The 17,226-nt window shown below is 46.5% G+C and overlaps 1 protein-coding gene across 1 annotated transcript in view; it reads left to right on the top strand.

Annotated features, from left to right (window-relative positions):
• Positions 1–9,611: 9,611 nt before the first annotated feature.
• VSTM2B (V-set and transmembrane domain containing 2B) overlaps positions 9,612–17,226 on the top strand; it is a gene marked incomplete at both ends in the record, with an annotated part of 42,090 nt that continues 34,475 nt past the window's right edge. The window contains 2 exons of the mRNA XM_083370473.1: positions 9,612–9,684; positions 10,975–11,159. Coding sequence (XP_083226599.1) covers positions 9,612–9,684; positions 10,975–11,159 — 258 coding nt within the window. The remainder of the gene's footprint in view (positions 9,685–10,974; positions 11,160–17,226) is intronic.

Genomic DNA, 17,226 nt, shown 5'->3' with positions numbered 1-17,226 from the left:
ATGCAGGCAGCACCATGCACCCTCCGGTCCACCAAAAAACCTCTCTCCACTGAATCAGTCCCTGGTGCCCAAAAGGTTGGGGACCTCTGTTCTAGTCCACCCCGCTACTGAAGCAGGTGGAGCACCCACAACTTCTGAAGGCAAGCCATCAGTTAATTGTTGTCACCGTTAGGAAGCTCTAGGTTGCTAAAGGCATTTTGGCACAGCATTATTTTAAATACAGTGCAGCATTCCAGACAATTTTATCAAGTCCCTCTCAGCTGGATCTGAATGAGGAATTATACAGATATTTAATGCATGCATTAGGCATAAAGTACAGAATCTTGGAACCTGAGAGAGATTCCAGTCTTCATTTACTAGTCAGTTCATTTAGGCACTGAATTATCTGAATCTCTTCTTTCCAGCCTGGGCTGAAAAAGCTTTACAAGGTAAATCACTAAGGAACGTCTCTCTTATCTTTGGATTGTGTTACATCCCTTCCATCACTTTCACAGTCCCTCTCAAATTTCTTACAAACTTAGATGCTTCTGATAAAACACCCCAGCCTTCTAAGCAGAGGTTCCTCCACTATTTTATCTCATGCATCTCAATGCTACCTCATTCATAGCTTCTCTGTTGGCAATTAGGAATCTTCAGCATTGCTATAACCATTGCTCAAGGTCCTTCTGGCTCTCCAGTAGGAGAAAGACCTTGTTGATGTCTAGAGAACTTCACAAAATCCCTGTAGATGTACCTCATATGATTGGCTCCTAAAGGCTGAGTCAAAATCACAGAATTTGAAATAGTGGGGAATCTCTCCTCTTGAAGCCATGTCTGATGTAGTCCCACCACACAAGGAAAGTAACTCCTGATCCCATAATGAGCACAAGATGACTATGTAGCTGTACTGCCTAATTACATCCCAAGTCATTCATGTGCTAGAAGCCATGTTGTACTTGTAATACTTAAAACATATTCCAAGCATGATATGGAATCAGGAGATGATTGTCTTTCTCACAAGAACAGAACAGAACAGAACAGAACAGAACAGAACAGAACAGAACAGAATAGAATAGAATAGAATAGAATAGAATAGAATATGAAAATGGGGAAAGGTAAGAATAGAATAGAATAGAATAGAATAGAGTAGAATAGAATAGAATAGAATAGAATAGAACGTTGGAAGGGACCTTGGAGGTCTTCTAGTCCAATCCCCTGCTCAGGCAGGAGATCCTACACTATTTAAGACAAATGGTTGTCCAAGCTCTTCTTAAAAACTTCCAGTGCTGGAGCACCCACAACTTCTGGAGGCAAGCCATTCCACTGATTAATTGTTCTAACTGTCAAGAAATTTCTCCTTAGCTCTAGGTTGCTTCTCTCCTTCATTAGTTTCCATCCATTGCTTCAGATGCCTTGGAGAACAGGTCAAATCTCTCCTCTTTGTGGCAGCCCCTTAGATATTGGAACACTGCTATCATGTCACCCCTAGGTGACACCCCCTTGTCAAATAGCCCTAGGTGACACTCCCTTGCCAAACAGCTGAACATCAGAAGGATCAGTGTGTTACTACTAAACAACGGAGGGATGGGACACAACACAGCCCAGGGCTTGAGGAAGGGAAAGAAACGATGCTTGGGCATAGACGTACGGATTCTGCCCTGATTCACCCACGTGTCTATTTGTCCTATGAGACTCCCTGATTATCAGCTAGCAGATTGGAGGTGAAAACTCATACTGTTCCTCCTCTTCCCCAAAGGTGCAAAGTTTAAGGAAGCAGGATGCACAAGCTGTTTACAGCTACAAAATATGATCCAAACCAAGAAGAAGGAAATCCCTCCCTGGAGTAAAAAAAAAATCTACAACATGAAAAATGACTTGACTGTCCCTCAACCATTGGTCTATAAAGGTCTCCTGCCTCCCTTTCTGCACCTGGAAGATGCATAGTTGCTGAAACATAACTAACACTCAGTAAAAGGCAGCAGGGAGGCTCTAGTTGATTAAAAGTGAGGTTTGCAGTTCCCCATCATCAGCATCCTATCTTTGAATTTATCTGCCCCTGGGCCAGGGAAAGACTAGCTTGTGTAGAAGGATGTGCCTAGGATACTGACAATGTTGATATGGGAGATGACATAATGGGCCATAGGGGAACCGGTAGAGGAAAAGCTATCAGGAGTGCATTTCCTCCATGTGAAGTAGCCATCCATTCTGAGAGTTAATGAAAACTCCCACTCAGATCCAGCCTTGCATCAGCAAAGCCATCTCTTTTCAGATTCCCAAACAGTCAGGGGCAGTTCTACTTTTTGTTGTTGGCTCAGCTCCAAAAGTGATCCATTACCTGGGGGGAGGAGGAGGAGGAGGAGGAGGAGGAGGATGTCCTTGGTGCTCTCTGAGCTTGGCTGTTTTCTTGCAGAGGTTTCATTACCCAAACTAGGGAATAGGAGGAGGAGGAGGAGGAGGAGAAGGAAGGAAGGAAGGAAGGAAGGAAGGAAGGAAGGAAGGAAGGAAGGAAGGAAGGAAGGAAGGAGGTCACATGAGCTATTATACCTGTTATTTAGGAATTGAAAGGAATGCTAGAAGCCATGTTTGACATGCTTTAACTGTGTCCTTCCTTTCTTCCTTCCGTCCTTCCCTTCCTTCCTTCCTGCCTTCCTTCCCAAGAAAGACATGAGACCATGCGAACTCATCATGCATGGCTCCTGAACATGCTATTCATCAAATGATTTTTTTCCCCAAGCACCTGAACATGGAACACAAAATCTCTGGGACAGATCAGTCATGCAAACTTTTGGGTCCCCAAAAGTTAAATAGAATAGTGACTTTGTGTTGTGATAACACAGGCTATGCCTAAGGCCTGATTTCAGCAGTCAGCCAGCCTAAGAGCTGGACTGTAGCGCTCAGCCTCCTGGAGAAATCTCATTATATAACACTTACAGAATACATAACGTGCATATCCTAATCCCAGGAAAATAGGATGTGTGAGAAAAGACAAGACCTCGCAATGAGTCGTGCAACCTATAAGCAGCTTCTGGAGACCTCAAAAGTTTCCATAAAACAGTTGTAGGAGAAGAGCAGGCAGAATTGGGGGGGCGGCGTTAAATGTGTCATCAGCTTAGAGTCACTGCATTCCCACAAGCGCTCTAAGTCCAACTGTCCCCGAATTCCCTTGACTTTTATCTGGCACCAATTTAGTGCTGAACTTTAGTTGACCAGATTCTTATGTATAGACGTGGACTAAATCTTCTATACTCCAATCTTACAAATGATCTTGATTCTTTGCTCCTAACAGAAACTTCTGCTCTCCTGATTGCAAGTGAAGGTCAAGGGGGGAACTACCAATAATTTGCAGCCTAACAGTCTTCCAACCTCACCCTCTGATGTTGCCTAATTCCTGAAGAGTTACATGTTGCCCAGGTAGGGTTAATCCAAGTCAAGTTGCCACAGCCTCTTCTTCTCTCTACAAAAGCCAACTGCATCCACAGTTGAGTCTGCCTTCAGCACCAGGGATGAGAGTGCAGTCTACGTCATAGCTGAAAGCTGAAAGCAGAGCTGCTTGACAGACGCAGGACTTTCCCTTCTCTGATCCTATTCTGCCTGATCTATGAGAAAGTTATTGTAGCAGTCAGCCCATCTCTGTACCCAGAAACCCAGAAGTGGACTCAATAAAAGACACTCAGCCACTGCAAGGCAGTAGTAAGCGTTGATCTCACTGATGGTTGCAAAACTCAGGAACAGCTCGCCAGTGTGGACCACCTTCCTTTCAAGGTTTATGCCCTACCGCCACTGTCCTCAAGGTTTACTTTCCACTGGTAAGCTGGAGATAGCCATCCCAACATGATACGCAGGAACCGACCAAACCCATTTTAAAGGTTGCCCTCCACCACAAATCAGTGAGGCTGATTGGAGGACCTTTTTAAAAGAGGACAGATTCTCAGCCTCACCCACTACAACACTAAGCACAGATGCAGAATCATGGACGGAGAGCAGTTCGTTCTCACTTCACCAACATCTGCAACTTTACTAGAAGCTTTTCGCCCAACAAAACAGGCATCTGTTTTTCTTCTGTACTCCTTGGGTGCTTAATTTTTCTTTCATGGCTCTTTTTTAGCTTCCTTTATTCTTGGAAGTGGCAGATACTACCCTCCGTGTTGCAGAGTTTCAGCAGCCTCTTTACCTGCCTACACTTCCAGACCTGAAAACAGTCTCCCAGAGAGAATTCCCTCCAGATCTGTTGCCTTGAGATTTAATTGCTGCATTGGAAGCCAGAGATCCTGCAGACCACTGGAGAGATGATGGTAACAATGAGGGGGGGGGGAAGCCTTCACACACAGCCTTCAGCTTCTTTTGCAACTAAAACCCTGCAAGAACACTATTTTCTATCTATTTCTCATTGCCTTACCAAGCAGTTTGAAAAATAACAGCAGTGGCAATAGCACTTAGACTTAGTATATACAGCTTCATAGGGCTTTACAACCCTCTCTAAATGGTTTACAGAGTCAGTATATTGCCCCAAACAATTTTGGGACTTCATTTTATCGATCTTGGAAGGATGGAAGGCTGAGTCAATCTTGAACCGGTCAGGAGTGAACTGTTAGCGGTGGGCAAAGTTAGCCTACAACGCTGCATTCTAACCACTGCACCACCACGGCTCTCACAATGAAGGAGTTTGTGAAGTGCTCATAGATATGTACTTAAGATCTCCACTAAAAACCAGATTAAAATGTCGGCTAATGGATGCATCCCATCAGTCTTAGCAATAGCAATAGCACTTAGACTTATATACTGTTCCATAATGCTGTACAGCACTCTCTGAGCAGTTTTCAATGTCAGCATATTTGCCCCCAACAATCTGGGTCCTCATTTTACCGACTTCAGAAGGATGAAAGGCTGAGTCAACCTTCAGCTGGTCAGGACTGAACCCCTGGCAGTGGGCAGAGTTAGCCTGCAATACTGCGTTTCAACCACTATGAAGGAAATGAAAAGGAAGGAAGGAAGGAAGGAAGGAAGGAAGGAAGGAAGGAAGGAAGGAAGGAAGGAAGGAAAATAACAATAGCAATAGCACTTAGATTTATATACCGCTTCACAATTCTTTGCAGCCCTCTCCAGGAGCTTTACAGAGTCAGCCTATTTCCCCCAACAATCTGGGTCCTCATTTTACCGACCTCAGAAGGATGGAAGGCTGAGACAACCTTGAGCTGGTCAGGATCGAACCCCTGGCAGTGGGCAGAGTTAGCCTGCAATATGGCATTCTAACCGCTGCACCACCATGGCTCCTAATAATGCCAGTAAATCCTTGACTGACAACCATTTGCTTAACATCCACGGCACTCAAAAAAAAAAAGAGGCTTATAACCCATCCAGACACTTTATGACCATTGCAATCACATGATCAAAATTCAGGTGCTTGACGCACGTATTTACAACAGGTGCAGCGTGTCGGGGTCATGTGCTTGCTATCTGTGACCTTCTCAGACAACCTCTAACAAGCAAAGTCAATGGGGGGAAGCTGGATTCTCTTAATGCAGGATTCTCTTAGGAACTGCAATGATTTGCTTATCAGTTGAGGCCCCCAAAAAAAAAGTCATTAACAGAACTACTTGTAGCTGTTTACTCAAGTGGAATAAGAGCTACTGGAAGAAAACTGCACTGTGGTACCAATGAGTTCACTGCCCCCCCCCCACCCCAGCCTCAGAAATGAGCACTGTTGCTGGTTCCAGTCTTAAGAAGAGCTGAAACAATATCGGCCACTAAATGTAGATCCTCACAGATGGAGGAATTCCAGATGCTGCGCGTCCATCGAATTTATTTATTTATTTATTTAAATTCCATTTATATCCCGCCCTTCTCCGAAGACTCAGGGCGGCTTACAAGCTTAGCAGTAGCCTTCATTCTATGTATATGTGCTGAGGTTGGACCACAATTATATTCTGTGGTCCAGCCACATTGTGATAGAGCAGATGTCCCCAACCTTTTGGACACCAGGGACCGGTTCCACGGAGAAAGGTTTTTCCACGGACCCGGAGAGTACATGATTTTGTGTGCTGCCTGCATCCCACGGATGGGTCTTTGCTTGTTTGTGTGGATCAGTTGCTGGCATGCCGCAGCCCAGTACCGGTCTACAGACCGGGGGTTAGGGACCCCTGTTATAGTGTTTCTCTCTGGTCCAGATTACAGCTTGTTTTCTCTTAAGCCATCATCCTTTCTTTCTGCATGGCCAGATTTTATTTTCCTGCGACTTTCGCGATGGGAACCTGTACATCTGAAAGGCAGTAAGGACCCACTAAATCCAGAAAGTGTTTGTCCAATCAAATTTGTAGCAGTGACCCTCTCTCCCCATATTTCTCCGCCCCCCAAAACCGCCAAGCATGGGGTTTATTTGTTCAAGAGCTGCCCAGCTATGCCCAGTGGGTTAACCCCATCCCCCCACCCACCCCGGCTTCCAAGGTTTTTCAGGTTGCAGCTGGAGTTTGCAACCCCTCCCATGTCTAGAGGAGGCGTGTGCAACAATCTTCATTAGCAAGCGGATTGATCAGTTTTCTTGCATTCAGACAATACACAGAATGTTAAAGGAATGCAAGTGCTGGTTTGCACACATGCTAACACAGAGGACAGACCGGAAGGACTGCTACCCAGAGTCAGACTTAAATCATGCCTAAAGTGGGGCCTAGCATAATGTTGTGACCAGCAGCTTTTTGCCTCCAAATCCTAAATCCAGAGGATCCTGATGTATTTCTTAGGAGCAATCAGGACATCAAAACAAGAGAGGTTATAGGTTTTTGAGCCATTTGGGCTTATCCTGATATCCTAGTCCTCTTTCCTTTCCTTTCCTTTCTTTCTTTCTTTCTTTCTTTCTTTCTTTCTTTCTTTCTTTCTTTCTTTCTTTCTTTCTTTCTTTCTTTCTTTCTTTCTTTCTTTCTTTCTTTTCTTTCTTTTCCCCACCTTCTTCTTGAAGTATCCACAGGGACTGAGCAACAACGGGAGGGGGAGATGAGAAAGAAGGAAAAAGAGATTCCAAACGCCCCCTGCCCACATTCAGCAATTCAAGAGGAGGGCATCGGGTGAGTATCCCGTTCCCCCCTTTCCCTCCCACCCCCGCCGCGTCGCGCCTTCTCCAAATTCCCTTTACGGAGGATGGCGAAACGGAGAGGCAAACATCCCCCTTCGCTCCCCAGGCCCGGCAGCAGCAGCAGCCCTTCACCCAAAGCCGGAAATCGATCTTGAACTGAATCAACTAGTCTTTCTCCCGTTCGCTCCCAGCTCCGCCACCCCCCACACCCCCCCCCACACACACACACCCGCCCAGCATCGCTCACTCACCACCGCCGCTTCTTCTCGGCCTCAATCCCAGCTCCGGCACCCCTTCTTTGGCCTTTCCAACGCAGGCTTGCAGCTGGGGAGGGTGTGTGTGTGTGTGTGTGTGTGTGTGTGTGACTGGGAGAAACCCCCTCCCTCTATCTCCCCCTCCCTTCCTTGCTCCCTCAGCTCCTCTAGAGCAGCGTTTTCCAACCTTAGGAACTTGAAGATGCGTGGACTTCAACTCCCAGAATTCCCCAGCCAGCATAGCTGGCTGGGGAATTCTGGGACTTGAAGTCCACGCATCTTCAAGTTCCTAAGGTTGGAAAACGCTGCTCTAGAGTAGAGGGCCCCGTTTCCTGTGTTTGAACCATAGGGGCAATATTTGGGTTTGGGGGGGAGGGCGGGGCGGCATCCGACTGACCGCCTGACCACCTAAATCTCCTTCGTTCCTCCCCTCCACCAGTTCCCCCCCTCCACCAGTTCATTTTCCTTTCCTTTTAAAATCCCTTCCCCCCCCTTTCCCCCCCCCACGGGGTCTCTCCGGGTCATGAATGGCTTTAAAAAAAAAAAAAAGCAGGCAGGAGAAAGGGAAAGTGACGGCCACTATTGCTGGGGGACGGAGGGGGTGGTGGATGGGTGGGGCGGGGGGGTCCCATCCCGCCCTGCAGCCGGGATGCCAGTGCGTTTGCAAGAAGGGGGGGGCAGGTCCACGCGTCGGAGGCTCCCGGCATGTAAAAAAAGAGGGCGGGATTTGAGAGAAGGGTCTCAGCTTGACAATAACAAACACGCAGAGACACACACACACACACACACACACACGCACGCACACCATTTATTTCTTGTTTTGCTCAAACTTGAAGCCCAGTTGCGCTTTGCGGGGAAAAAGCAGGGGGATCCACCCAAAGACCCGCCACCGCCCCGCTAGGATGTTAGCCCGGATTTTTGGAAGGCTTTGCAAAAAAAGGAAGGGGCCTCCGTTGCACAGCCGAGCCCCCCCCCCCTCCCCAGCCCCTTGCTCCCCAGTTGGGACAAGGCTGGGGTGGGACGAACGTGGGGAAGCGCGCTTCGGACACGGTGGTGTCTCGCGGGAGGCGCTTCCCCACCGGCTACTCCCTCCCCCCGCTACACACACACACACACACACACACACTGGTTCCCTCTTCCTCCGACCCCCCCCCCCACTCCCACCCTCTTCCCTCCAGCTTCCTCTAAATCTTTTCGACCAGACGACCGAGCAGGCAAGCAAACGCCTCGGCGGCGACAGTTCGGGTCTGCCTTTCCTTTCCCCCCCCCCACCCCCTCCCCAGTTTGGATGGCGCGATGGGATGTCGGGGTGTGCGGAGGAGGGGGGGGCGTGTCGCTTTCAAACGTGACCCTTTGGTTTCAGGGAGTCACAATTTAATTTTGCTCTCTCTCTTCCTTCCTTCCCTCCCTCCCTCCCCCCCTAACCCCACCCCCGCCGCCTTCGTTTCGGAACCGGCCTCGCTCCGGAACGTCAACTGGCGAAGTCCCTCGCCTGGATTGAGCAGAGTGTTCATTGGAGACCCGAAGCGAGGGAGTTAAACCAAAGAAGAAGAAGAAGAGGAAGAAGAAATCCAGCCCTTTGATTTCTGCGTTTAATTCGGACCTTGCATCGCTAAGGAGGTTGGGGGGGAAGAGAGAAAGAGGGAGGGCGAGAGAGAGATTTCAGGTCTGACTGGCAGGCGCAAAGCAGAGCGGAGCGGAAAAGAGGGATATTGCAGAGATCACGCGTCTCTCCTTTGGAAAAAAATAATAACCCCTTCAGAGGGGGCGGTGGGGGGGGGAAATCAAAGCATCTTAGGTCTCCCTCGAAGATACGACCCCAGATGGGTCTGGCCAGCAGATTCTGGCTTTCTTCCTTCTCTTTGGACACCAGGAAATCCCATCCGACACAAGGAAGTTGAAGCGGAGGCTTTGCCATAGGAAAAGGGGAGACGGGAGAAAGAAGCTGATCAGATTTACCCTTCTGTTCTCGGGATCCAAGCTTCCAGACCTCATGACCATTGGATTTCCTTGGGGCCACCTGGATGTGGATTTAATTCGAGTTTCCAGAAGCAAAGGAGGGGGGAGGCGAAAACCACACTGTTGAGCCGGCTGGACTTGGAAGGGGTCTTTATTTTTATTTTTAGAAGCGGTCTCTTGTTTTGTTTTGATGATGATGATGATTTAACAAAATCCCGGACCGATTCGGTCGCCAACTCTCTGTCTAGCTCTACGGTTTGCCATGGGATTGAAGATTTCCTAGCCTGGCGGTGGGGATCACTCCTCCAATTTTTTTCTCTCTTGTTCATTTGCACCTTAAAGGATACATTTATGAGATGGAAAATCGAGGGCTGTTCAGTGCCCTGTGTTACTTGATGCTCAATGCTCCCTTGATGCTCCTAGTCCAGGGTAAGTGGCAAACTTCTCACCTTTTGTGTGTGTGTGTGTGTGTGTGTGTGTGTGTGTGTGTGTTTTACTCCAGGTAGCAAAATAAGGCAGCCAGTTGGACGTGGATAGCAAGGGGAGGATGGGGCGAGTGTCAGAGAACGTATCCTTTTGTACCGTTGCCACAGTTATTTGAGAGAGAGAGAGAGAGAGAGAGAGAGAGAGAGAGAGAGAGAGAAGAAAAATCAGTGCAATGTTTATTAACACATCTGTTTTCTGAAAGGCAAACACTCGGTTGAATTGCTACGCACCGTTTTGCAGATGGAGGATGAGAGAGAGAGAGAGAGAGAGAGAGAGAGAGAGAGAGACTGCCTCTTGAGGGGCAGCTCTGGGTGGTAAGCAGCCCCCCCCCCCGTTGCAAATGCAAGGTTCTGAGGCTGAAGCCAACGGGTGCATGCAGAAAAACACAGCCAAAGCTGCAGGATTGGGGGCCAGCTGCGCTACTGCTGCAGAGAGCGAGGAATCAAAGCTAAACGGAGACCAGACCGTGGGAAATGGTGGGGGGAGCCAGGACACCATCCCCAAAGCCTCACGGGGCAAAGCATGGGTGCTGGCTGGCAGAGCCGATGACATGGGGTTTCTCCAAACTTTTAGGTGCTCCTTATGGATGGGTGCCGAGACTGCAGTGACGGGGAGGTGGGGGGGAGGTCTAGCTGGCATTGGGGAAGGGGGTTTCCCAGGATGGACTGGTGTGGACTTGCTTGCTGGCCCGCGGGCGGGTGTGTGTGTGTGTGTGTGAGAGAGAGAGAATTTGAAGAATGACTTGAACAAGGTCTTTGGCATTCAGAGGGTGTGCTTAGATATCCTTCAGGTTTCCCTTTTTCTCCTTCCCCTTCCTCCTCCTCCTCCTCCTCTTCTTCCTCAGTGTTTGTGATTGTGTATGTCCAGGGAACCTGTTTGTAGCAAAATCTGCATGGGCTGAGAAAGTGCTCTGGTGCAATGTTTTGGCTTGCCTTTCTGAGGTTAGCCAAAGTACTTGGGAATGTCCGTCTTTCCTTCATTTCCTCCCTTCTTCCCTCCCCTCCTTCCTTCCTTCCTTCCCTCCTTCATTTTTCCCTCTCTTCCTCTCTCTTTCCTCCCTCCCTCCCTTCCTCTATTCTATTTTTCTCTCTCCCTCCCTCCCACCCTTCCTTCCTTCTTCTATTCTCCTTCCTTCCTTCCTTCCTTCCTTCCTTCCTTCCTTCCTTCCTTCCTTCCTTCCTTCCTTCCTTCCTCTCTGCTACCCTCTAGTTTCCTTGTCCTTTTTATTTTCAGCTACCTTTACCGAAGTTCCTAAAGATGTGACGGTTAGGGAGGGAGATGATATTGAGATGCCTTGTGCTTTCCGGGCCAGTGGATCTGCCTCTTACTCCTTGGAAATCCAATGGTGGTACCTTAAGGAACCAGCACGAGAGCTTGCACACGAAATAGCCATCAGTGGTCCTGGCAGCAGAAGCAAGGTAATGGGGGGGGGGGGGAAACCAACCCACTTCCCAATGATGCAATTATATTCTCCCACTATTAATTAACATGCTTTGCTACAGACTCCCGTATGGTTGGTAAAAACAGAGAAGACTTCAAGCAGTATTTTAGCAACCTAAGGAGAAAGCTGCGTTTTCTGGGCTCTTTCTGTCTCGGAAGCTAATTCAGATACCCAGCTGAAGTGCAGAACCAGCCCAGAGCGATCCTTTATGCAGTCGTTCCCGTAGGTGCTCAAAATAATTTTGGATCTGGGTCTAGTTTTTGAATGTTGATTAGTGCCTGAAGGGTCAAGGGTGTATGAGATATCAAAGTTCAGAGACCATATCCAGGACATGATGTCACCACCTAGACTCCTGTGTGCATCTGGCTCTGTATTCAGACGTTTCTGCTTATTCTGTATGTTATGGTTCCCGACAACGAGTGAAGGATATCACTGCAACATACGGTATTAGGAAGCCAATGACTGGCACCCTTCAGTGGACTGTCTTTTCAATTTGTCCAGCCGGGATTCATGGTTTCAGTTTTCAAGAGAGTTCTGAGAGAAGATGAACCATAGGCTAATGCTTCAACCTGGATGCATCTACAGGAAAGTTTGCCAATCCGATAAAAATCACACCAGGGCTGTCTTCACCATCCTGTCTGGCCTTCTGAATCCTCTCCAATGTAGAAGGGTTTGACCCAGCCCCCAGTTGAGACATCTTTGGTGCTGATGTGGTAAACGGGTAGCTTCTAGAGATCGAATGGGGTAGCACAGATTGATCATGCTACTGGTAAGTAATGTTATTTCAGTGTCGTTCTGCTTAGGGTGGAGGCAGTCCAGCCACCTCATACACAGACATCACATACTGTGAGATGCAAGCAATCTCTCTCAGTTGAATGAAACCTAGGTTTTGTTTAGTGGTTAAGGCACCAGGCTTGAAACAGGAGACTGTGAGTTCTAGTTCTGCCTTAGGCGTGGAAGCTGGTTGGGTGACTTTGGGTCAACCATTTGGTAGACGGTGCATTCTAGTCCCGCCTTAGGCATGGAAGCCAGTTGAGTGACTTTGGGCCAATCATTCGGTAGACTGTGTGTTCTAGTCCCGCCTTAGGCATGGAAGCCAGTTGAGTGACTTTGGGCTAATCATTCCGTAGACACTGTGTTCTAGTCCCGCCTTAGGCGTGGAAACTGGTTGGGTGACTTTGGGTCAACCATTCGGTAGACTATGCATTCTAGTCCCGCCTTAGGCATGGAAGCTGTTGGGTGACTTTAGGCCAATCATTCGGTAGATTGTGTGTTCTAGTCCCGCTTTAGGCATGGAAGCCACTTGGGTGATTTGGGGCCAGTCACACACACTCAGCCCATGAAAGAGTACTAGGTCCTGTATATTCACTGTCTTGAAAGTAGGATATAGAAATTAAAAAATAAAATAATTCCGGGGGATCCACTTTGATCATTTCTAAACTACACTGGGAAAGAATAGGTGGAAAATAAAATGAATTCCTTGCACCATAGCATGAACACTGATTTCCATCCATTCTCAGCTTCAGGATGAGAACATGAGCCCATGCAAGGTACGATGCTCCAGAAAGATAGTATTCCAGAAATTCTTAATATTACTTCCACTGGCACATTTTACCTTCCTTGCTCTTTTAGGGTTACTAAGGAAAAAAAAAATAGGGAAATGTTTTGGCGACATTTGGGTTGGTCCTAATGCCTTGTGTTTATCGATTTTCTTGCCTTTCATCTAACCTAGATAGATGACAGACAAACAGATATTAGATGAAAGATGAGATGGGTAGATAGATGGCTAGATGGATGGATAGATGGGCAGACAAACAGACAGAACTATATAGGCTACAAGTTCAATAAGGAGTAAGAAAAAAATGATTGCAGTGAACTAGGCTAGTACGATACGGTTGGACTAGAGAGCTCCATTTGGTTACAAACTGCTCTTTGAATCATAAAAATACAATAATGTGGGCACTCCTTTTTTATGTGCTGATCTTCATTCCTTCATAAAATGGGAATTACTTCAGTACGGTAAGGGAGTGAGATACATCCAAATAGGCCTACACATTTTTCTTATTGTAGCAGTCCAGATATGGGATCAGGATTGGAAAGATCAAGTCTACTCTCATCCATGAAAATTCCAGGGGTGATTTGGGCCCGGTTAATATCTCTCAGCTCAATCCAACCTACATGGTGGTTCTTGCAGGAAAAAGAGGAAAGATATCCAGTATGTACCACCTTTTGCTCCTGGAAGAAAGACAGAATATAAACCTAACAAAAGTAATAACAATTCTTTAGTAAATGGCCTGGTGCTTTTTAAGAGGATATGGTTTCCCCAAAACAGCATACTTTGGACCATGAAATCAACTGAAGTCATAAAACAATTAAATAACAGCACAAAGTTGAACAGGAAGAACATCAGAAATAATTTCATTCAAGCTCAGCCAGTCAGGATACAAAACTAAGAATGAATTCATACATGTTGTATTCTTTCAGTCCAAAGGGTCCAGAACAAAATCATATTTAGGGCGTATCTGAAGATCAACTAATCAATCAAATGGAAAAGGAGCTGATTTTAGTTCCTGAAGAGGAAATTTCATCATCAAAGGCCTATCCTTTAAAAGTTTCTTCCTCATAACCAAAGGTCAAAGAAGTCAAGATGGTGACACCAAAAAAGGAAAAGCCCTCATAATCTATAAGGCCTCTGGCTCAAGAAGGGGGTTGGACTAGAAGACCTCTAAGGCCCCTTCCAACTCTTATGATTCTTTTAAAACTGTCACACACACAAACTCATGGACGCCTCTGCAGCCAAATCTTTCCTCCTCCTTCAGGCCAAGGTAGTAATTTTTCTCAAGCCTCCATAAGCTTTAAAGGTTGACAGCAGCATTTTCAATTGAGCCCAAATGTGAGCAGTCACCATGTCCAATGCAAAATTGTTTTAATGAAATCCGAATAATAAAAGCTGACTAATAGGTCCTCAAAGGTAGTCATTATCTTAAAAGTCATATACTTCTTTTTCAGAGCTTCCGTTTCTAAAATGGGTGTTTACGTGCATTTTTAAAAACATACACAGACAGATTTTATTATGATCAGCTGAATATTGCACAGCCCTTTTAACTATTACTCTCACTACCAAAATGAGTCAAATGGATTTTCATTTGTTTGTTTGCAGTGGAACCTAGATAAAGTTGACTAATAATCATTAAACAGTGAGATTTAAGTGGAAGACAGATATAGAAAGTTTTGGCTGTGTCTTTTTTTTTTTAAGACGATGTTTGAGTGGAATCTCATATTGTATGTATTTAACCATTATCAGTGGTCTGTTTGTCCATCCACCCATCCATTTCTATCCGCAACATTTGTATTTAAGTTCTCATTAGCTGAGAGGTTGGTTCTCAGACTGAACCCTACGTGGTTCTCTGTTGTGTGGGAAGCAGATGTTGTCTTCTTTGCAAAGCCAATAAGCCAGTCCTACAGAGATCTTAAAACTGCATTGCTGTTAGACATGCGTTAAATGTTTCCTTCCTTCCTTCCTTCCTTCCTTCCTTCCTTCCTTCCTTCCTTCCTTCCTTCCTTCCCTTCCCTTCCCTTCCCTTCCCTTCCCTTCCAAAATAAATAAGACCTAAAGGATTGGTTGTTGTTTGAAAAAAAAATATTCAATATGCAGATGATTCATTCTAGATATTAAAGAGTTGTGGGTTTTTTTTCTCTTATTCTAAACTCAGTCCGGACCGTGCATGTCCACCCTCTGGAGACATTGCGGGAGATCTCTGCAGAGGGATGATTTATGTCTTCTCTTGACATGTGATAATTAAATGTGTAGTCCAAGGGAAGCAGGTGAAGACTTCAGAGGCTTTTTCCTTGCAGCACTTGGAAGCAAAGCTCTGAGCTCGGTTAGGGTTTGAAGGGACTGACTTGCCTTTAATAAATGAGCACCAGTCACAGCAAGGACCGATCAAGCAAAATCATCCATCAGCTCAATGCGAGAATCACCAAAAGATCCACTCGCAAGAATGGATCTATAGGGAGTCAAACAGGGGTGTCCAGTGGGGGAGGGCAAGGAGACAGAAAAGAGAAGATGGCAGTTCTGAGCTGCCACCATTTTGGCATTTTTTTAACCCACTCCCCTAACCCTCCCCCTAACCCTCCCCCTGCCACTAGGACCCCCTGTAGAAGGGATATTTAAAAAAAAAATCTCTGAACAAAAATCTATCGAGCCTTTAGATTCCCCCAATATTGGAATATTGGGAGGTTTTGCACAAACACACACCCTGAACCCCAAAATGCATTCCAAAGGAAATGATCACCGTTCCAGGAAGAAGGAGGAGGAAAAAAAAAGAAATTTTACAGAGGTGGGAATTCTTATTTGTCTTTGTGACTGGTGTTACATGTTCACCACCCCTCCAGCTGGCTCCAGCTGGCTCTCAGAAAATTGCATTCAGCATCCCCGCCTGGGTAAGATGTCATAAGAATGATACTGAATAGGCTCAGAGGGCTGCACTTCATTTGCATAGCTCCGCCCTGGCACCTATTCTGGCCTTGCAAATCAAGCTGCAGCCCTTGGTTGAGAATTCCACTCTACACCTCTCTCCATAATCCTGCCACTCTAGGCTTTCCACTTGTCTCCTGCCAGATAGCCAACATGGTTCAAGGCAATGGAGATACACAACCTTCATTGGGCAGTCCTTCGGATGCCTTCCCCTCTTTTTTTTCCCCTGGCCTTCTTCCTCAAACTTAGGGTTCCACCAGCCTTGGTGATTTCTCAAATTGTGCCTCCGATCTGACAGGGGTGGGCTCTCCTTTTCTCGTCTTGAAACCCAACTCAAGTGGAAATCGTGGGAGTTACTTCCCCAACACATCTGGAAGGCATCCAATCATGACTTTCGACTACTTCAGCAATGGGACTGGCAGTCTGAACGCGAGGAAGATGGGTGCATAACGCTGCAGCGTCAACCTAGCACGGAAAGCGGATGCAGGACGGGGTCAGAATGCAAACGAGCATTTAAGATTTTAAACCCCATGCGGCTCACAAAGTCTCTAAGCCTTCAACCTCCCTCGGAGATTCCAGTTTTGCTCGGATTGATTTGCAAAGCATACAAGCGCCCAGCCACCAGCTGCTCTTTGAGTGGGGTGGCATGTTAAAGAGAATGGGATCGGCAAGGAAAATCACAATTCCACAATTCCACCCTTCTTTGGATGCCTAGAATGCACTGAGTCAGGTCAAGCTTGACTGACTCTCTGTAGAGTCAAATCTGACAGGGGTGGGCTCTGCTTTTCTAGTCTTGAAGCCCAACTCAAGTGGAAATCTTGGGAGTTACTTTCCCAACACATCTGGAAGGCATCCAATTGGAAAAATTTGTCCTAAATGTTAAGGCCTAAAAGTAATCATGTGAAAGGATTATTTGAATGGAGATTGCATTGAACTGTGGGGCTGAGATGCATAGTTTGCTGCTCATACCTGTGGCCCAGTTCAGAGTTAACAGCAGCAATAGCACTTAGCCTTATATACCTCTCCATGGTGCTTTACTGCACTCTCTGAGCAGTTTACAATGTAAGCATTATTTGCACATTGGCCCCAACAATCTGGGTCCTCACTTTACTGACAGCAGAAGGATGGAAGGCTGAATCAACCTTGAACCCCGTCAGGATCGAACTCCTGGCTTTGGGCAGAGTTAGCCTGTAATGCTGCATTCTAACCACTGTGCTACCACAGCTCTTAGTACAATCTTATTAGTTTGACTTAGGTACCTCCTTAAGGCACCAGCTATGAAGAAGAAATATGTTGCACCTCTGTTGCAACTCTGGACTGCTAGAAGGGAAGGTAGATCATATCAAAGTTCTCAGAGCATCTCAAGGGAAAGAAATAGTGAATATCCAACCCACTTAATCCAAACCTCTTCCCTTCCTTTTTTTTTTTACACGTGTCACATATAAAAAAAGGGGTGAGGTCTTGAACTCAGCGTTGAAGCTGCCATCTTGACTTTTTTGACCCTGCTCCTGATAAATTTGGACCAGTTAGACAGTCTCTCTCTCTCTCTCAAGCCATTGTCCCGCTC

Source organism: Vipera ursinii, assembly GCF_947247035.1.
Source record: "Vipera ursinii genome assembly, chromosome: 10".
NCBI lineage: Eukaryota > Metazoa > Chordata > Lepidosauria > Squamata > Viperidae > Vipera > Vipera ursinii.
The sequence above is the reverse complement of the archived record's forward strand: the minus strand, read 5'-3'. Positions and strand labels throughout refer to the sequence as shown.